General features: G+C 37.6%; 1 protein-coding gene across 13 annotated transcripts in view; it reads right to left on the bottom strand.

The window, feature by feature from the left end:
- sky (GTPase-activating protein skywalker) overlaps nucleotides 1-22,478 on the bottom strand; it is a 91,165-nt gene that overhangs the window by 11,819 nt on the left and 56,868 nt on the right. For all 13 annotated transcript variants that reach the window (XM_028186290.2, XM_089740442.1, XM_089740443.1 and 10 more), the window contains one exon: nucleotides 3,947-4,071. In XM_028186290.2, the coding sequence (XP_028042091.1) occupies nucleotides 3,947-4,071 (125 nt within the window). The remainder of the gene's footprint in view (nucleotides 1-3,946; nucleotides 4,072-22,478) is intronic.

The following is a 22,478-nucleotide window of genomic DNA, read 5'->3' as shown; positions in this document are numbered from 1 at the left end:
CGGCGGAAGTGTATTCTTTAGGTCATGTTTTTCACTAAATCAATGACACGTTTTGGCTGTGCCATTAACCAATCGGCGACGCTCATGAGTCACGTTAAAGAGCACTATAATTACTTAAGAAATTCAAGATTTTAGGTGTTAGTAAAATCAAAAGGTTTGTTACAGCTCTGTGCGACTCTGTGTTCTCGAAAGCATTATATTGATAAGGGGTTGAGTAACTGCTTGCCAATGATCTCAAGTTATCTGATGAGACTTGGACCCAGTAAATAACATCATCCCCGGTCGTTTTATCGCAAGACTACTGGCATTTAACAAAGGAAATTGTCGATCGATTTTTAGAGCTAACGTCAATGAACTCTGTAATTGTAGTCGATAAACAATTGTTGTGTAATGTTAGACAATACTATCGACGATTTATTGATGAGCACGTAACGAGTGCAGTGCGCGGTGCTTATTATTTTATTGCTCTGTATTGCGTAGACGGGCGAATGATCTGACGGTCCGCCGGGTGTCGAGAACTTACCTGACCTCAAAGACATCAACAAACCAAATGCCTTGAGACACCAATTTTTATGCTTAGTTCGAAGAACAACTGCTGCCCTATCCTTTAAACCGTTACGCAGTATGCTTTGCAGCTGAAATAGGTGGGATGGTATTTACCTACCTATATGGGCTAGCCCCACCAAATCACCAACAGAATTGTTAGGTAAGAAACATGAACTATAATCATACTAATTTCTAGTTACATCGTTATGATTCAGATGTTCCTAATGCAAGAAATCCAGCCATGCTTTAGTCTTTTTACAAACGATAGCATATTATAAGTACATACTTGAAATCATATTTTTTATGATGATTTTCAATATCGGATAACTAACACCCTCCGGACACACAAATTAATATTCTCGATGCCTTCATACATATTTCTACGTGGTCTTATGTTATATTATTATATTGAATGCGCTATTGTAACTTTTGCAATGACATAATCGCCGACCCATAGACACAGCCCACTGAGTTTCTCGTCGGATCTTCTAAGCGGGTCGCGATTCCGATTCGGTCGTAGATTCTGCGAAGCACTACGCTTCTAGGGGACTAGTACTAGCAAATTTTCTCAGGTTGAGGCCGTGAGCTCACCTACCCTTCCACGCCAAGCTGTAATAGCCCCTTAGACTACCAGCGAATAGGCAGGAGAAAAAAATGTTCGCTATGCCATGGACGTTTTAGATAATCGAGGCCTTATCGTCTTCTGTGACCGAAACCGTGAGATATTCGAGCACTACAAACACCATGAAACTGTCGTAAACTACGACTTAAGTCAAAACACATAAATAATTAAGGAAAAAACAATAGAAGTTACGAGTTTGAAATCTTTTTTTTCCTTTCTTTTCCTTTGTTATAATTATATCGACTGTATCGTATAATTGATGCGGGGTTTATGCTAGAAGTTTCCAAGTTGCGTGACATCTCGGTCGGTTCACCGCACATTACTTTACGATAACGAAAAGTGAACATTCCACGGGATTGAGACACGCGACAACTTATACGTACAAACAGCGTTTCTCAACCTTTTAAAATTTCCAATACACTTGTTCTTTTTTATCGAGTTATGTGGTTGTTTTAAAGTTGCCGTAAATACGCAAACCTCACACATATAATCTGATTGACGAATGATATTATTTCTCTAGATGGTCAAACTTTAATTTGTTTAACATCACACCAGGAACGAATTATAGGCAGCCTGGCTCTGCCTCTGGCATTGCTGAGGTCCATGGGCGACGGTAACCACTCACCATCAGGTGGGCCATATGCTCGTCTGCCTACAAGGGCAATATAAAAAAAAAGTTTAAAGATTTTCTACTATAAACGGATCGGTGAGATACCAATTGATTTGGCGTCACGACCTGTTGTCCCATTACTATTTCCCTAATATATTTTTTTTATGAATGAGGGATTACTGGTGGCCCAAAGGCCTTTCCAGTTTCATTAAGACAGATGGGCGATCACAGGCTCAGCCAGGAGGTTTGGGATTTGCTAACAGCTGCCCGAGCGCCTCCAAAGGAAACCTAACAACTCAAGAGCAACTGCTTTGCGAATGAATTTACTCCCGGATCGGAATCGCGACCCGCGGAGAAGAACCGGCGAGAAACTCAGCGGGCTGATGCATGGGTTAGGTTGCACGTCGAACTCTTTGCCGAGTTCGACGAATAGGGTAGTTCCCTAATTGTCGGCGAGTGCAAGCCACATTTATTTATTTATTTGAAAACTATATAAAATGTAAGTTCATATATGTACAATACGTTTATTGGTTTGATAAACGGTGAAGCCCTCGAACCTCACGTACGTTTACAGGCTTAAAATATTATGTTATTATCTATGTGTATACGTATTGCGATTCATCGATTCAAGATTTTATATGAAAACATGAAACTCGATTCATTTACGCGCTACTGAGATAAAATGGTATTGTACATATTCCTAATGCCGGCCACTGACATGCGCGCAAATATTCGTACATTGTACGAATGTTTGCGCGCATGTGAAGTGCCGTCAAACATTCATTCGCAAACCTAGCGGCTGTGCAAATGGGTTCGCATACTCAATTTGCGAACCCGTTTGCGCTTCCTCCTACACTTGTTTACGAATGTCTCACGAATTTCTCCTCCTTTTTAATTCGTCAATAGAACATTGAAAAGAAAAAGAGTTTTGAATTCTTTCCCAGACATCATTAACAGCCATGCTGTTTTTATCGGATTTCTTTTGATGAAGATACGCTACACAGTAGACGTCACGAACTATGAAAATGGCGATACGTCCGTTACCTTCGCAATCGTCGGCGCAACTGGGCAAGCGAATGTGTGGGAGACTACGCGAAGGTTCGAGGTTCGCGCGCTTTGATGTCTGTTAAAAAAGCGACACAGCTTGGAAAACCACGAATGCAGCGAAAACTTTGCATAATCATTCGCAAATGTCGTCCTACACTTGCGGGTTGATATTGAGACTCAACATACTAGTTCTAGGTTTGATTTTATGTAGAACAATTAATTGAAAGATGTATACCTTTCTTTAGGAGAAGCGTGATTCGCTATTTCATCAAGATAAAAGAGCAGCGTTATCGACCGCCGATAAGCTTAAGAAGTTAGGACTTGCTTTAACACAAAATATTTTTTAGTGTATATTTTGCGTTTTTTTTGTGCCTTTGTAGACTGTCGAGCATACGGCCCTCCTGATGGTAAGTGGGTACCGACGCTCATGAACGTCAGCAATGCCGGGGGCAGAGCCAAGCCGCTGCCTACGATTGAGTACTCTCCACAAGCCTCGTTTGAAGAAGGACATGTCGTAGTACTAGGGAAACACCGTGGAGGGGAGTTCATTCCAAAACCGGATGGTAAGCGGTAGAAAAGATTTTTGGAAACGTACTGTCGATGAACGCAGCGGTTCCAGATAATATGGAAAACTATTCTTTATTAGGCACATAACAGTTAGTAGTTTTCGAAATTGTAATCGAATTATAACATGGCCCGGCCCTATATTCAGTTTTATATTTTCCTGTATTTCTTTACAACTGCTTCAGACTAACTCCGATATAGAATCAGCCAAGAAAAGTACTACGTTTAGTTACTATACATACTATCGCCTCACAAATTGCCTCAATGACAAGCGAACGTATATAGAATTCCGATAAAGAAGCCTCAGTTCTGCCGTGAAACAGTAACGCGTTTCGGTTTGAAGGATGGGGCAGCCGTTGTAACTATACTTGAGACCTTAGAACTTATATCTCAAGGTGGCTGGCGCATTTACGTTGTAGATGTCTATGGGCTCCAGTATCCCCTTAACACCAGGTGGGCTGTGAGTTCGTCCATCCATCTAAGCAATAAAAAAAATAAAAAAACATTGAGATTTGTGATATGATCTAGTCATTTATGCTATAGTAATTAATACTTACGGCATGTTTCTTGGCGATCTGCATGACAGTCTTCCAGGTTACCTCGTTCAGTAGCTTCGTTTGTGTTATGAACATTTTCTCCTTCGACGCTACCAGACTCGCCATGCAGTGGTAGCATTCCTCTTCTGCGAACAATCACGTTATCTACGGTTATATTACAGATACCGGTCTTGTGTGGACTATTCGTACGAGTAATGGAGCATTGTGACGATCAGTAACAGGTTTGCCATAGTACAAGCAACAAGAAAGATCGGATAGGCATACCTATTGACACTTCAACGTGATGTCATAAAGTTGTCGGCAATATCCACTTTGTGGTGTCTATGTACTCCGGTAACCACGTAATACCTACCGGTTAAGGTAATATCCCCAACATATTCGAAAAAAGTGTTTCACCTTTGTGATTTACCTGACGTACCTCATCAGAAATCATGGTCAGAAATTATCAGTTAGGTAATATAAAGTTACTGGTGGTAGGACCTCTTGTGAGTCCGCGCGGGTGGGTACCACCACCCTGCCTATTTCTGCCGTGAAACAGTAATGCGTTTCGGTTTGAAGGGTGGGGCAGCCGTTGTAACTATACTTGAGACCTTAGAACTTATATCTCAAGTTGGGTGGCGCATTTACGTTGTGGATGTCTATGGGCTCCAGTAACCACTTAACACCAGGTGGGCTGTGAGCTCGTCCACCCATCTAAGCGATATAAAAATACTTATATTTTGCGCAGAAGTTGTTGAAATGGAAAACTTAAAATGATACGTATCTTTGAAGCGTACGCGATAAGGACTAATGGCAATTTTTCCAAAAATGTTTCATTCACGTCACGCCCTAATCGACGAAAAACCCCCAAAAACATTAATAGCACCCAATTACTGACGAAGCGAAATAAAACAAGACAAAGAGAACAATTTTAGCGAAGGGGAAAAAATTGGATGAACCCAACCGGAACATGACGAATTGAAGTAGGCGACATTCAATTTGCAATCCGGTTCCCGAGTGTTCCCACCCGGTCTCCGATCGGTTTCCAATACGGTTCCAACAATGAAAAGGAAATGTTTTATTTATTCCTCTCGTCCGATGAGAAATTCACGCAACAATGCAGTTTAATTGAATATGCAATTTCAAAAAGGTCACATGTCGCATATTTTGTCAAACACGTTTTTTCATATCCATATTACGTAGTTTTGAGGCTTACCTACACCCACTCTATAGTAATTTCAGTAATTTTCAATAGCTAATTAACACTAAAATATATCTCAAAAGTTAATATTTTAAATTTTACACTGCTTTAGAAAATAATCAGTTTTTTTTCATTTCCTGAACATTTTACATTTTCAGAGATGTGCCCTTTTCGAAATTGCATATTCAATTTTTTTTGGGATTTTATGACCTGGTATTTACAACCTTTAGATCAAAATGCAGTTTAACTAGTTAGTCCACAGGCGCGTACGAATTCATTTATTTATTAACAAGGGGGCGTCCATAAATTACGTGTGGTGTTTTTTTAAATTTTCTGCCCCTCCCTCCCCCATCTCCCAATCTCACGTGATATTTTTCAAAGTGTGAGTTTCTTACGTAAGCGCGTTGGATTGTTATTGTAAAAAGAAAAAAAAACAAATTTGCTTCGTGCTTTTATTTACGACTAATTATGACTAGTAATCAATGTTGCTCAAGATTAAGTCTTAAGCATGTACAATCTGGATTAAATGGACCAAAATAGTATTATTTTTTTTTTGTTTCAATCAGAAAAAACATTGCGTGATATTTGCCGAGACCCCCCCTCTCTCCAATGTAAGATTAGATGAGATTTGACTCGACCCCCTCCCTCCCTTAAACACCTCACGTAATTTATGAACGCTCCCCAAGTGTCACGACAAATAAACTTGATAGCAATTATTTTTTTAACATTACGTATTTTCACCCTTCAGCTATTAACAAAATTTAATAAGATTCAAATGTGCCCGACACCAGGTAGCCGCAACGGTAATCAAACACAAGCTCAGAGCAAACGAAAAACCTTATTATAATTTACGCATTACATTACAGCGCGAGTTCGGCCACCGCGTTCTTTATTTCCTACCTTCCGCGCATTAGTCGAATAGATGTGCTTTGCATTGTGCTTAGCATTAATAATAAGAAACTTTTCTATTGCTCTCTTGTCTATTAACGCCAATTATTCGTTTTTGGACCCGGTTCAATTCAAATACGCCTTGAAATTCTACAAAGCTACATATCGAGGGGCAGGGGTAAGTAGGAAAGGCTATTTGGTTTTAGCGAAATTTCGCTTAATACGCGACATTTATCTTTGTAATTAAAGGTGCGTTTTATTTTCTATCATTATCATTATCATCATCATCATCATCATCATCATCATCATCATCATCATCATCAACAGCCCACAGTCGTCGACTGCTGGACATAGGCCTCTCCCAATCCACACCACTGAGCCCGGTCTACGGCTCTCCTCATCCACTTCTTGCCGGCCACCGTTCGGAGGTCATCGCACCACCTAGCCAGGGGGCTTCCCACGTTACGTCTTCCGCTTGTATTAGCATCAACAATTCAATGTCTTTAATTGAAATTCAGTTATTGTTATCGCATTCAAATAGCTGAAGATTTTTTTTTGTTACATGTTGTTTTCCAAATTTTAAATTTTTAATGGCTCTCCTTTACAAAACTGCCGCTTAAACCAAAATTGCCTTGCACCTCTTCGATATAGTCTGGTTTTACATAATGGAAAACTTGAGCCGCATTAAATTTATTAATCTGTACACGTCACCATCATATGTCGTTCGATTCTATTTATGTAAACGCCCCGCGAAGTGAAATGATTATATACAATATAGTGACGTTTTTACCGTCATCTCGCGTTACGTTAAAAGCGTTTGTTTTCTCAGATGTTTCGAAACGAGGACCGGTTGTCTGTGACCCAATTATGACAGCTGACGGATTGTCTATACACGCAAACGGATTGATTTCCGTAAAGGATATTGTTTTATGTGAATTTCAGGCTGCAGGGCTTGATCATGGCTTCGTAGCAAGTAAGGAAGCACCTATAACTCATTTACGAGCAGACACGTGCTTCTGAACAATTGATTTAACCGAATCGGTATTAATAACCGATAGATTTACGATTGAAAACGTTCAATGTAGTGATCTGATTATTGTTTTGCTGGCTTGGTCTTTTCACTATTACACCATATGTAATGAAATTACATATGTAAAGATGATACTTTCGTGAGATTCAATTTCATGAATACTAAATAGTTTAAAATATTTTAATGTAGAATCGAAGTTTGTGTAAATATAACGAATCAAATGTGTATTCTAACAGGTTCTTAATAGTTATGGATTTTTCAATGTCTTTTTCCTCTACTTGAAGAAGTCCGATTAACTTGATAATTTGCAAACGCTTCAACGATTGATGATAATAAATATATTTTTTTACTTTGGCCTAGTCACAACACCAGGAATGCTAAGATAAAAAATGATTATATGATTTTTTTGTTTATAAAAATAGCATATTCGAGTACAAACATTTCTCTTCTTCTTTTTCTCCACCTTATCCCACTAGGTAGGGTCGGCACAGCAAATTTTTCTCTTCCATTCTCTTCTATCAGCCGTCATCTCAACACTCATTCCTCTCTCTCTCTCTCATATCGTCATTCACACACTCCATTCATGTCTTCTTCGGTCGACCTCTTCCCCCTCTACCTTGCACTAGCATTTCCATACATCTCCTAGTCACATGCATCTTCTCTCTTCGCATCACATGTTCATACCACGCTAACCGTCTGCTCTTTAATTAGTTGATTACCGAGGCTACTTCCACACTTTCACTATACGAGTACACATTTACGAGAAACTATAATAATTGTTATCATTAACAGTGAAAAAAATACATTTTTGATCTCGTCATGTCCTTGCGTATAGATGTATGTACGTATGTAGTAAAAACAATTACCAACCCCCCGAACCACGAATACTATAATATCTTTTAGAAAAATACGGACTACGAGCGACTATCGACATTGGACCCCGAGATATGGTGATCAGCTTTATAATACCAACGAAGCTATCATTATTGATCTTTATTTATTTTGAACGTCCGGAACGTAGACATAAGAACAAGAACGAAACTCACAGACATTCTCACCCGGATAGACGTCCAAAAATGGAGATGGACTGGACGTGTGCTACGCCACCCCACTAACAAATGGAGCAAGCAAGTCACCCTCTGGCAACCAAGAGACGGCAAACGAAGTAGGGGTCGTCAAATCAGGAGATGGGAAGATGACTTGAAGCAGACAGCGGGACCATTCTGGCTGAGAGTAGCAAGGGATAGGACCCATTGGAAGGAATTGGAGGAGGCCTATGCCAAAAGGCACACCGAACTTAGGGACCTCTTGTAGCCCTATGTTTAGGAATAAAAAGGCTATTATTATTATTATATTATTATATTTATTTTGAATATAAGGTCCAGGACCATGAAAAACGTATGAATATAAAGTACACCGGGCGACTTTTTCTTTTTTTTATATCTATTAGGGGCCATCCATAAAGTACGTCACACGAATTTTAGGACTTTTGAACCCCTCCCCCCCTCCTTGTCACAGGTTGTCACATTTTTATAACCCCCCCCTCCTGATGTGACGTCACACATTTTTTAAATTTATGTATGTATTTAAAAATAATCGAGAGAAAACAGCTATTTTCATTTTTTACTTATTTTTATTAAATAATAATCTAATAAAATCAACATAAAGTCCAACATTTCATAAAACCGAAAAAACAAACGACTAGTTAGAAAATAATAAACGATTAATTATATTAATTAAAGATAAAAAACTTAATTATCGAGTGTCCATGGACTTTGGATCCACTCTTTTATATCAGCTATTACTGGTAAATCAGGCACTTCATTTTCGTTCTGAATTTGAACGTCAGGAACATCTTTAGTGTCGACATCATTCTCTTCCATCCATAAAGCATCGTCATCATTCATTAAACAGAGAATTTCTCGGGCACGTCTAGCCGCAATTCTTTGAGGACGAATTTTCGCTAAATTATTAATAAATATAGATCAATAAATATATATCAAAAAATTATTAATAAATATAGATCAAGTTTGTAAATTTTTAAAATTTTTAATTCACATACAAACTTTGCGTTTTAGTATTTTAAATTTTAACATGTGACATCACAAAAGTATTGACCCCCCCATGCCCCTTGTCACACGATGTCACACTTCGGTGATACCCCCCCCTCCCCATTAACGTGTGACGTACTTTATGGATGGCCCCTTACGACACGTACATTTCAGGAATGCACTAAAGTTTCGGATACCAAAAAAGTATATTTATGAATGTATTATGAACCTATTACCGAAATGATGATACACTTAACACAAAAGAAATGTAACGAAAACATGTCGCATGACAAATTACAAGTGAATAATGTCCAAAAATCTGTTTAACTTTATTGTGTTTCTGGATTTTTCAATGTTCCAATACTGTCTCTTCCATGTCTATAGAGCACTAAAAGCATTTAATATGGAATCGCGTAATGCTTTTGAAGGATCCCGCAGGAGGCAATCGCGTTGAGTGCTAAGTGACTCACACCCGGAGAGTTGGAGAGTACGGGATAAACGCATTAGTCGCTTTGACGACAAAATTGTGGAGCCGACAATTGCTTTACTTGTTCTACGTAGAAAACCTTTAGCGACATATTGAATTTAGCCTTTTATATTCAATATTTTTATGGAATTTAAGACAGGCACGTCGCACATATGTATATCCAGACTTAGTTTCAAACAGTGGAATCAGCGAACGCTACAATTAGAAAAAGAAACATCATCTACTTTCTCAGGTTCAATAATAATTATTCATTCAATTAAGTCGTCGAAAACCTCTCTTAATGCTATACAGTGAAGTTTCAAAGAAACCTTTTTGGGTACATTTCACATAATCCTCTCTTTTCCGAGTCGAGGCTTACAATTTATCTTTATAAAGCTCCAGATGCTGCCGAGTTGAAAACGAGACGACGGATTATAGAGGCCGAATTCGCAAAGTCGAGTGGAGTTTAAATACTCTTAGGAAATTAGGACGAGTATTATGTAAATTGATGAAATGGGATACAATTTTGACATAGATTAATTAATAAGCGCTTCTGCGAACATTGATATTTGAAGTCTTAAAGTATATAAGAACTAGATGACATGTAAACACCACAAAGTCAACTTTGCCACATACACGAAGACGCTTAAAGTACCTAAAAATATCATGAGTCATCTGCTATTTAAGTGAGACACTTATTTCACTACACAGCAAGCCTATTTTAGCGCAACATAAAAAACGAGATAAAATAAATTGGCAACTTGTCAACGATAACAAAGATGGGTTTAATTAACGATAGTCGTGCCCTATCGGGGATCTAAAGTTTTAATGAGGACTAACTTTAGCCCGCTGCTGTAGCGTAATCAACGCATGCGGTTGTCTGGTGCGAAAGTTTGTCTCTTATGTGTATTTAAGGCCCCGTTGTCTATCTAGTAAGCACAGTGTATCTGTCAGAATATTATATACCACTTTATCCACTGTATTTTGCTAAAGACTCTTTGGTTTTAATAATAATATTATAAGTATGAAAGAAATGGGTTGGCCGCCACAGCGATGAGATTCTTATTACCTCTAATACTTAAAAAATATATCTTAATTTATTGAATTGAATAAGGCGAAGAAAGAAAGAAAGAAAGAAAGAAAGAAAGAAAGAAAAAAGAAAGAGAGAAAAAGAAAGAAAGAATACAATTCGATAAAATTAACGCAAAAATATTAATTACAAAAAGCAAGGGCTAGGCAAAAATTTCCCATCACTTCGTTCTCGAGGATCTTTTGTCGTTTCCCTATCCTCTATTCTAGATCTACAAACAGGCATGAGATTTGCAATAATGCTTAGAGATATAACTACTAAAAATGCAATAGCATAGATTGCTTTTAAATCAAATAGTATTCTATTGCCTATTGCTCAACCACACAATATAATAACCACGATTAAAAAGGAAACGAATGTGTCTTTGCATCAGACCCCATAGACATGTGGGAATAGAGAAAAAGAGTTAAACGTTTCACAATCAACGAAATCAAATTGTGAATTCTTATTTGTTATGTGTACCAACGGAAGAACCATATAAGAACAACTACAGAGCCCGAATACCCAACTCTGATTGGAAATCAAATAGAAAAGGGTTGCTCTCGGAGCTCTCATGGATGAAGGGCGTTATGTAACCTCGCATAAATAATACAACCGTGCTACTGCTAAATTGTATCACTATAAGTAAATAAACATATCAGTTTGCCACTGCGGAGGAACGTAATTTATCACAAACTAGCGACCCGCCCTCGCTTCGCTTCGGAAACATTAAAACACACATGAAACCAAAAAAATAAAATAAAAAATAAAATAAAAAAAGTAGCCTATGTTCATCAGGGACAATGTCGGCTTCTAATGGAAAAAGAATTTTTCAAATCGGTCCAGTAGTTTCGGAGCCTATTCGAAACAAACAAACAAATCTTTCCTCTTTATAATATTAGTATAGATGAGATTTTGGATTCAGGTAGGTAGGCGGGACGTCTTTGAATTATATCTTAAAGAGTAAAATCCAGTTGGTCTATTTGCACCAAGCACGAGAAAATTTTAGGAGCTACGGACATTTTTTTTTCTGCTACCTATGCTGATAGCCTTGAGAGGCTATTTCAGCTTCGCTCTAACATGTAGGTGAGCTCACGGGGCTCAAAACGGAGTGATGCTAACACTGGCTTTAGCAAGAGCTGTGCTTCGCGGAATCTACCACCGGATCGCAAACGCGACCCACTGAGAAGATCCAGCGAGAAACTCAGTGGGCTGTGCCTATGGGTTAATTCGCTCGTCGAGCCCTTCGTCGCAAGCGACGGGTTCGACGAAGACGGTGACCGGTACTTGTGGTACCTAAAAGCACTCTTAATGGATCGGGAGGATCCGTAATGAAGTGCTTTGGGCGACGTCGACTATTTACCATTCGGTCTACAGGATGGGGTATGACTACGGAGAAGAAAGCTTTATACGCAGTTCAGCTGTTTTCTCGACTTATTTTTTGGACTACATTTTATGCTCTCATAAACGGTATTTTCATGTTCAACAACATTTAACATCCTCCGACTTTAATACGCACTTGTGACATACGCACATCCGACCTGTCACATTCATTCCAAATTTCTCTGAAGTCGTTATCATATTTTCATATTTTCTCATTTCCCCTTGTGTCGCATTTGTTTCTTTTGTTCTGTCGACTTCGTAAAAACACAATAGCGACTCTCGCGTGTCGTAAATAATGAAAACTGTTTACGTCAAATAAATCTTCGGGTCCGTTGTTTATTTATTAAACCGGTTTCGTTGATGTTGTCCAGTCAGTATGTTACATTGTATTGTTTTTGTGAACTGTCGATTAATTCTCATTATTCTGATTCATAATTTTGTTTATAATTTCTTTCTGTTTTACGTCATTTTTTCTTATCTTATTCTTTTTCGACAACAACTATATTTAGGATGCTATTTTCAGTAACATATTGAAATGAACTGGGGATACAACATTGCAATAGCTATACCATAGCGCGTTGTCTTTTGCTTTAATAGGCATCTCGGAAAACAAAAGAAAGAGCCAAAATATGTGTAAGCTGTTTTATTACACCATATAGGTCCTTAATGTTTCTCAACATTTACATAAGAATGTATAGAGTATATACTCATCTTACAATATCAGTTTTTACAAGTTTTTTCTATTGCTATGGGAAACAAACTCTATGGCCGTTCCCTTAAAATCCAAGAATGCTCAGCCGTTTTGTTCATTTACGGTATAAAAATCCCTTGCTCCTAGAAAAAGACCAACAGAAAACGACGTACTCTGACGTACCAAATTATTCTAAGCTTGAAATTATTCAAATACCCAAAAACACAAATTTATCGGTCCCGTACACACGTGGCCATCTCACGTATTTAATTTATACACATGCGAACAGTTGGGAGAAGCATGTACACGTACGTACACATAGCTCCATGAATAAATAAATGAGTGACACAGAAAATGCACGACTCGCCTTGATTCGCGAACGTTAACCCTTGCCCCGATGTCGTAACTATGTAATATACCTACTAGAAATGTGATAATAACTACCTCTTCTTGGAGGGTTCGAAAAATGTCCAGTAAGACCGGGCTAAGAAGCGCAAATTCGACGAGATCTAGCAGTGGACAAAAGTGGGCGTTCATGATCACAATGATAGAATTCAGAGAATACAACAGTTAGGGCTTGTTAAGATTCCATAGGATAAGTCATACTATTATTGGAGTTATTCTAATAGATGTCCAATACTTTATTTCAAACTACAACATCGATTTTCCTTTAGAACGATAATCGTTATTTGATGGCCTTTTCTGAAAGTAAGCTTTTATATTTTATTGTTTAGACAGGTGAACAAGCTCACGGCCTACCTGGTGGTCAGTGGTTACCGGAGCCCATAGACACCAACAACATAAATCCAGTCATCCGCCTTGAGACATGAGTTCTAAGTCTCAGTTCTATAGCACAACTGCTGCCAGGTTCTTCGAACCGAAACACATTACTGCTTAACGACAGAAATAGGTAGGGAGGTGGTGGTGGGCAACCTACAGGTGCGGGCTCACAAGAAACCCTTCCACCAGTAGAATATTGGTGTTTACAAGCTGTTTTCCACTGCTACTGAAAGTAGAGTCTAAATCCGATGCCATTATGGTAGCACGGTGACAATCAAAGAAAAGAAAAACAAATGTGTAAATTTTAGAAAAACGTTTTACAAATTTAAAAGCAGAACCGTTGTTAAATATCGGTGACTTACGCGCACCCCAAATAAAACCCAAAATGTGAAGTTACGATTCCAATACTGACATGTCATACACCTAATTTCCAAGGATTACCACCAAGCTATATATACGACACAGGTTGTTCCTTTGGAAGAAAAACCATTAAATCCTGGTTAAACAAATATTTGAAAAAGTATTTTGTTTAATTTAGTGCATTATTTAACTTCGCATGGCTAGCACCAGATCGGAATCGCAACCTACTGATGTAATATTCCGTCGAGAAACGCAATGGGAGCAAGTTCCAAAGATGGAAGAGAAGAATTGAATAAAACCTGGCCAATCTCGAAACTTCATGTTGTGTTGTGTCGCAACGTGTAATTAAATAATCAGGCGCATAGACTTCAACAATAAGTTTTAGTGTTTACGTATTAACACATGTTCTTTGTGTATATTTTCTTAATTTGCATACATAAATCGTTCAAGTAAATCATTTTCATTTCTCGTCAATCCAAATTGAGCTGTGACAAGATCAATCTTTATATATCGTAGGACGATTACCATCTTTTATTTTTCACAGCTCACTGAGTTTCTCGCCGGATCTTCTCAGTGGGTCGCGTTTCCGATCCGGTGGTAGATTCTGCGTAGCACTGCTCTTGCTAGGGCCAGTCTTAGCATCACACCCGGTTTGAGCCCCGTGAGCTCACCTACACGTCAAGGAGAAGCTGATAAAGCCTCTCAAGGCTATCAGCATATGTAAGGAAAACGAAAAGAAATCTTTTTTTGTAACATCTGGGATTATGTTTGACACAGTACACGCCTTCATATTGGACATAATCGGGGGTTCACTGGTTGTAGGGTATTGTAAGCCCGCACGAGTAGGTATCACAATCTTGTCTATTTTTGCCACGAAGCAATCAAGTATTCCGGTTTGAGACGTGGGAAGATATACAATGAGACTTTGACTGCATGTGGGTAACGATATTCAGGTCGTGACGTCTATGGGTCCGGTATTCAATTAACACCAAATGAGCCATGCGCTCGGTCACTCAACTATGCAATAACTAAATAGCAACTTTAAAATTGGTAACATCCATTAATGTAGTTACTTGTTGATTACGTCATAGTAATGAATCGTATGTATGTAAATATTGTTTGCTGGAATTATAATTGATTTTTTGTTAAACTTTTGAATGGCATTAATGAAACAACCACGTTTTGCTTTCACTATCGCGTAACATTACGTTTGAACAAATTGCAGATAACGTATTTACGTTTCTAATATTTAATCTAATTCCGAACATTGACGTAATTAGGTACTTTTACTTTGAGGGAGCGCTCGGAGTTTCTGAGGATCAAAGTTGTATAGGTCGCACGTGTCAAATATAACATGGGAACGAAATTCCAATTACATTACCTGTTTTGAGATATCGAGGGCCCAACATTGAAATGTAATTGGAAATTTTGATTAAACAACTTAATCTATACTAATATATTAATCTACAGTGGTTTTTACGGGTGTTCCGTTATAACTACTGAACCATGCATCCGATTGACTTGCAACTTGGTATTGATGTAGAAAATACATGTACTTAATGGATAGGGTAATATTTATATGAGTGTTGGACTCCTTACACCAGTCGCGGGGGCGTTAATGCTGAGAATCTTTGTGGGGGTGAGAAATAATAGTGTTAATTTTAAATACCCAGCGAAGCGGACGGGTACATCTAGTTATTAAATAAAATTGGTAAAGACTTCTATATCAAAAAGCTATAGGTAGGCTAATATTTATATGAGTGTTGGACCCCCTAATAATAATGATAATAAATAATAATGTTAATTTTAAATGCCCAGCGAAGCGGGCGAGTACGGCTTGTATATTATATTTCTTCTCGTTTCGTTGTAGACTCAATAGAAATCTTTATGGATACGACTTTGCCAAATTTAACTCTATCAAGCATAGACGTCAGACTAGTCCTATATGCCTAAGCGCAATATAGCTTCGCACAATATACGAAAGCTTGGTTATTGGGTTCTTATAGTCGGGCATAAAGCAGCTGGATCCTAAACGGCTCGCCCATTCATCGGCACCCCGGCGAGAGCTCCATAAAACTATATTATTCGTCCTGATGCTCTATACGAATGACATAAACGCACTTAGTGTGAAAATGAATGGAGCATGCAGCGTCGGCGAGGACGCCGTTTGAATATCAATTAATATTCTTGCTTTCAGACCAGTTTCTTTGACGAAATCATTGATATTGCGAGAGACATTAAATCAATTTGAGCTAAGCGTTATGCAGGACATTAAATACAATGAATAGAATGCCACCGAATTATTTTTCTTGTGCCGAATGAACAATAAAAATCTAAAATATATTTAATCCTTTTAGTGCTGAGCTTATTTTCACATATTTTGCAGAGATTGCTACAGGTTTTTTGAAAAAAGTACTATGTTACATTCAAAGCAAAATATTCTAATTGGTTATTTATAAATGGTAATAACTTATTTAAAACGTTATACATGCGCGCGCTAAGACACGTCTCTACAGGTCGATACCTAATACCTATAATCAAACTGCGCAAATAGTCGATATTCCGACGCTACGCATTTTATACGCATTAATTGAGTCGATCAATCGACGGTTCGCGCTCAAAGGGTTAAAAGGAATTCGAGTCTTTTAGACTTTTCAAAATACTGTGATCGCAATTCCAATCGTATTAATCTTTAAAATTATCATTATAGAACCGACAAATACACTCGGGACACTGTTAAAAACAATGTTAAAGTTTTTACCCAAATAAGATGTCTTGGGACTGGTGTTCAAGCAGGTGTTGTGTACCAAGCGCACACAATAGTAGCAGCGCTAATTAGCGTATGTAAACTGACGTAATCTGTGTTGTAAGCTTACCAAACCCTCACTAATTTACATAATTAGGTACGAGAGTCAATGTTTTGTATGGCTTATTTGAAGCTCTGTTAGACAATTGTTATTACTACCTAATAAGTAAATTTTAACAGAAAATTTAAGAAAGTTACATATAAATGGATTTGCCGTGTGCGTTAAGTTAAATACAATCGAATTTAAAACTAGAAATCAAAATTTTAATTCGGTGTAATGTATTTTCATCGCGACATATTGTTGCCAACCAATGGGTACCGACCGAGCAGTTCCGACTTTACATAAAGAGAAAAACAAACTCAAGGTCGACGACCTATGAATGTTTTCGTGTCCATATATTCCGTATGTACACGTAAAAGACCACTAACACGTTTTGATGATACTCGTAAATCGTTTACGGCTTTATATACCGTAAAACTTTAGGTTGAACCTAGGAGATGTGAATGGCATTTCAATGTCGGCTGCCCTTATCATTCATGTTACGAGTATAATTTTTGAACAGTATTTTTCTAACTTTTAGTTGATGAACGGAAAAAAGGGTCTTTAGAATACAAATCGGTGCTCCAACAGCTTATTTTTACTTCTAGCTTATGACCTTTATTCTCTTTTTATTCTTATCTCTATTACATTACGTACTCACTTGATAAAATTATACTAAACTCATGAAATGTAACAGAATCAATACATCTCAGAGTCTCGTGTAAAACTTTAGGTTGAACCTAGGAGATGTGAATGGCATTTCAATGTCGGCTGCCCTTATCATTCATGTTACGAGTATAGTTTTTGAACAGTATTTTTCTAAATTTTAGTTGATGAACAGAAAAAAGGGTCTTCAGAACACAAATCGGTGCTCCGACAGCTTATTTTTACTTCTAGCTTATGGCCTTTATTCTCTTTTTATTCTTATCTCTATCACATTACGTACTCACTTGATAAAATTATACTAAACTCATGAAACTTAGCAGAATCAATACATCTCAGAGTCTCGTGCCAGCCGTTAATCGATCATTGGGTATATTGCGTCACAAATTTGCAATTCCTCAGTCTCGTGTTTCGTCATCCACCGGGTCGTTAGTGGACGAGAGGTCAGTGTTGATTGACTCGTTTCGGTCAATGAATGGACGATCAACAGCACCGTTTTATATCTATCTATCTAATTTACATGGCGTTTGCTTTGAACTGTTATCCTGCCTTCGTTTTTTTATGTGTGGGAATCGGCGTATTAAATTATGATTATAATAATTTTGGCTGTTAATATCCAAATTATTATTTCTCGGAAATAGGTACATCAAATTTTCAGACTTCGTTTCGAAATATATAAATATGTATATCAAGAGTGAATTGCTTTTTTGCCTAGTCTCACAAAACATTAGAATCAACAACTACTATTTTAGAATTGTCTAAAATTATCCTCTATAATATAATCTAAATAATATTAAAATCATGGAGAAGAGCCGCGTAAATATTTATTAGTTTTCTTTCGAATTACCGTGTACTTTTAATGCTTGACAAAACTATAAAAGTCAAATATATGTATGTTCTTTCTGTGAATTGGATTATTATGGATTATATTCATCAATTCATGTTTAGTGGTGAGTGGTGGCATTTTTCGTGAGGTCAGTGATATTCTAGAGGCGATGTAAGCGTGGAGGCCTTGGTGGTTTCGGTATGTAAGGCTCAGATACCGCTGGTCTGATGCTGTGGAAAGGGATTTACGTGAGCTTCTAATGCCGGACTGGCAAGGTGTTGTGCAGCGCCGGGATGATTGGCGGCATTTACCATATTGTCGGAGACCAAAACCCACTTCGGGCTAATAGCGCCAGCGTTGTGGTAGTTGTTGTTGTAGTCCTAGGGTACCATGCTGGTACATAAGTTGTCTCCACTTAACCCTGTCTTTCGCTTGCTCCTTAACATCACTCCAGGTCATGCCAGCAGTCGTCTCTCTTTCTAGCAGTAGCAGTAATTCATTTTTACCTTATTTTACTTAGTAGAAAAGAATTTGAATGTCATATGTGCAACAATTGTCATTCTATAACTTCTGGTCTCCGATTTATCGATCGTGATGACTTCCCACGTGTTTGATTATCATTCAACAGCTGATAGGCTCGTGAATACGTCGAATTTGCGAACACAAATTTAAAAATTCAAATTCGGTACAATAGCCGTTACGATTTTTTTCATTACATATTATTTACAATATACTCGTATTGGTCGGCTTCGTTGGAATAGTTCTCCCAGACAAAATGCGCACAATAGAGCAAGTTAATTGACAGTTATAAAGAGGAAGCAGCGACTAAACAATCCACATCCCTCTCGGCGGCGCGCTGTTTCCTCTCGCGGCCGCCGCTAAATCACATCTCGGCTATTCTTCGCACGGCTCCCTCTATCGCATTCAATTTAAATGGAATGCTCCGTACAATGGACGCTGCAGGTATTTCTTGAGACGTGAATTTTAATGAAGCCGGAATCTAGACAATCGATGTTTATTGTCGGTATTAACTACGTATTCAACAAATTCAAAATATAAAACGAAAAACCAAAGCTTACGTGAAATTGGACAGATTAAATTAAAGGTTCAGCCCCGTATCATATTCCTCTATCAAAATTTTAAGATATCTACAAGTACTCGATATTTGTTAAGTAAAAATAAAGAAAAGTATTCGAAATGATCATACTGCTCGCTAATCTAGACATTCAAATTCATAATTAACAGAACAGAATCATCCCACGTTGAAATGTATTGCCCGATTTTATTGCAGTTTATTGTACAAACAACGCCAAGCACCCGACGTGTGTGCGACGTGAGTCATTATCGTTTCGCTAAGCTACGTGATGTTTGGCATGCTCTTACCGAATTTAAATCTGCATTAGTAAATTTTACTGCTTACTTCAGTCTGTGTATCATTTGATGACGTCACTGATATTAGATCTACTTAAGAAATCGTTGTATTTATTCTCGATGTTCCAATCTTCGTTGAACCATAGAGCTTACAGGTTTCTAAGTGCATTGCTGTCTTATTCATTGCTGTTTTGTACTTCAAAACAATCTTGCGCTGTAACGGTATTAACATTTTCTTTGTTTGGGCAAAATGAAAAATCATGCCTGCGAAAAAAATGCATTAAGACATCTTGATACCTTATGTGAAGTGTGAAAGCTCGTCAAAAGATTAATTACTGCTCAGAATATTGTAATAAGTACACGGTAGAAGCTGCTATCAAGGAAAGAATTCACGTGTTAAAATTAGTCCTCTCTTGGTTTCGCGTAGGTGGTCAATCAGTGATGATAACTGTTGTTTCATTTTGATTAAAATAACGCATCAGAATTAAGGCTACGTGGCCTACGGTCGTCTCTGTCTAGAAAATGCCAACGTACAGCTGGCAATACTTGGCAATTTTCGATAAGCACATCAAATATAGTTCGTCCATTACGATAGTGTAAACGCAATAAATACAATTTAGTTTGCCAAATCTTATCATAAGAGTGATTGTCGTGTTTTACATAATACCGCCTTACAGTTTTATCGGAAACATAATAAAAACCGACTGAGACATGAAATAATGTGATGCCCCTATCCACCGAGGTCCTATAAGTCTTTGTGGTTACGTCAATTTTATCGGCTTAGATAAAAAAGAAATGTGACGTATTTCTAACGTAACATGTGCGAATTGATATATGGTTTTATTTTTTTATTTTTTTATAGCCTAGATATGGGGACGAGCTCACAGCCCACCTGGTGTTAAGTGGTTACTGGAACCCTTAGACATTTACAATGTAAATGTGCCACACACCTTGAGATATAAGTTCTAAGGTCTCAGTACAGTTACAACGGCTGCCCCACCCTTCAAACTGAAACGCATCACTGCTTCACGGCAGAAATAGATGGGGTGGTGGTACCTACCCGTGCGGACTCACAAGAGGTCCTACCACCAGTAAAAATCAGGTGTTTTAGTGTGTTGTTTCAGGTTGTAATCAGGTGGTTTACTGAACGATCAAAGTGTAAATAAACGTCCTAACTAGGTGACGCAATTTTCATATAATAAAACCAACTGCGATTTCACGTAGTGCCCTAATCCTAATTCAAACCAACCTGAAAAATATACAGACCCGTATCTTGTTTTTATGATTGATGGTTTACTGGTAGCACGGAGGCCTTTCCAATTTCAAAAGGACAGGTGGGCGAGTAGGTCTCTCAGTCAGAAGGGCTGAAGAATTTGCTAATAGCTACCCGAGCGCCTCCAAGGGAGACCTAACAACTCAAGAGTAGCTGCTTCGCGAATGAATCTACTACCGGATCAGAATCGCGATCCGCTCAGAAGATCCGGCGAGAAGCTCAACAGGCTGATGTTTAGGTTAAGTTGCACGTCGTCACTGAAAATCCTTACACGATCCTTATTGGATTTCCAGTCATTGTGGATGAGTCGTCATAATACTATATAAAAAATTATATACTTTTAAATAATTGAGATTATATTCACAAACGCGGAAATAGGTGGCAATAAAATTTTACGCAATAATAAAACTCATACTAATATAGGCTTAGAAAATAAATCGTGTAGTATTTGCCTTAAATTTGCCGCCTCATAAACATTAAAACTAATTTATTATTAAAAAAAATACTTATAAAACTATGATTAAATATAAGTACTCTTTACTTTCGCGTTGACTTTTTATTAATTTTTTATTATCATATTTTACGACATTTAAAACTTTCTACAGTTTTCGTCCACACAGACGGCTAAGTAGTCCGTCGACATTTGAATATTGGGTTAATTACTGTCAATAATAAAATGCAACAAGAAAATAAACCGTAACACTATATAGTTTCAAATATACCGTACATGCAATGACAACAAACAAATGAATTCTCAAAAATGAAGAAAGCAATTAAATGTTTTTATTTTTATTGCTTAGATGGGTGAGCGAGCTCACAGCCCACCTGGTTTTAAGTGGTTACTGGGGCCCATAGACATCCACAACGTAAATGCGCCACCCACCTTGAGATATAAGTTCTAAAGTACTGCTTCACGGCAGAAATAGGCAGGGTGGTTGGTACCCACCCGCGCGGGCTCACAAGAGGTTCTATCACCAGTAATTACGCATATTATAATTTTGCGGGTTTAATTTTCATTACACGATTTATGTATAATCAAAACATTGACACAGTTATTAGTTCAATTTGATATAAAACATAAGACAATATTAAATAATCCTTGCACCATTGCTGGTCGTTTTTAGAGGCCAACTGCCTATGATCACGAATGCGAGTGATCGTTCAGCATATGAATCATGTGTGGCGCATATTAGTGTACTTGTTGCAAAATGTCAATGTCTTTGGTCAGAGATAATTAGATATTTTTTTTACTTTATAATGCGAATAACTTTTAATAAAGAAATCATTAATGTAACCTGAAGTTAATTTAGATGAGTCAGCCCAACATTGAGATAATAATATTCGTTGTTTCTAGTTCTTGGTAACTTGAACTCCCGATTTTTCAAACCACTAAAATTTACTTTTAAATCAGAGATTTCCAACTTTTTTTTTCACCCATCTTACATATTTAGCAACCTTACCAAGCACATTCACAATTCCTGGGCAAAAAATATTATGCACGTTTCAGTGGCAACTTAAATATACAAACAGGCAACTTATAGAATAGTAAAGTTCATAGTGTTTGTACATTGAAGAAAATGAATAAAAACAAAAAGGGGGTAGTTTAATAAGAGATAAAATTACAAAACAAGCTCATTGAAAAAAAAAGAACTTTC

This window comes from Bombyx mandarina, chromosome 04 (genome assembly GCF_030267445.1).
Source record: "Bombyx mandarina strain Sakado chromosome 04, ASM3026744v2".
Lineage (NCBI taxonomy): Eukaryota > Metazoa > Arthropoda > Insecta > Lepidoptera > Bombycidae > Bombyx > Bombyx mandarina.
The sequence above is the reverse complement of the archived record's forward strand: the minus strand, read 5'-3'. Positions and strand labels throughout refer to the sequence as shown.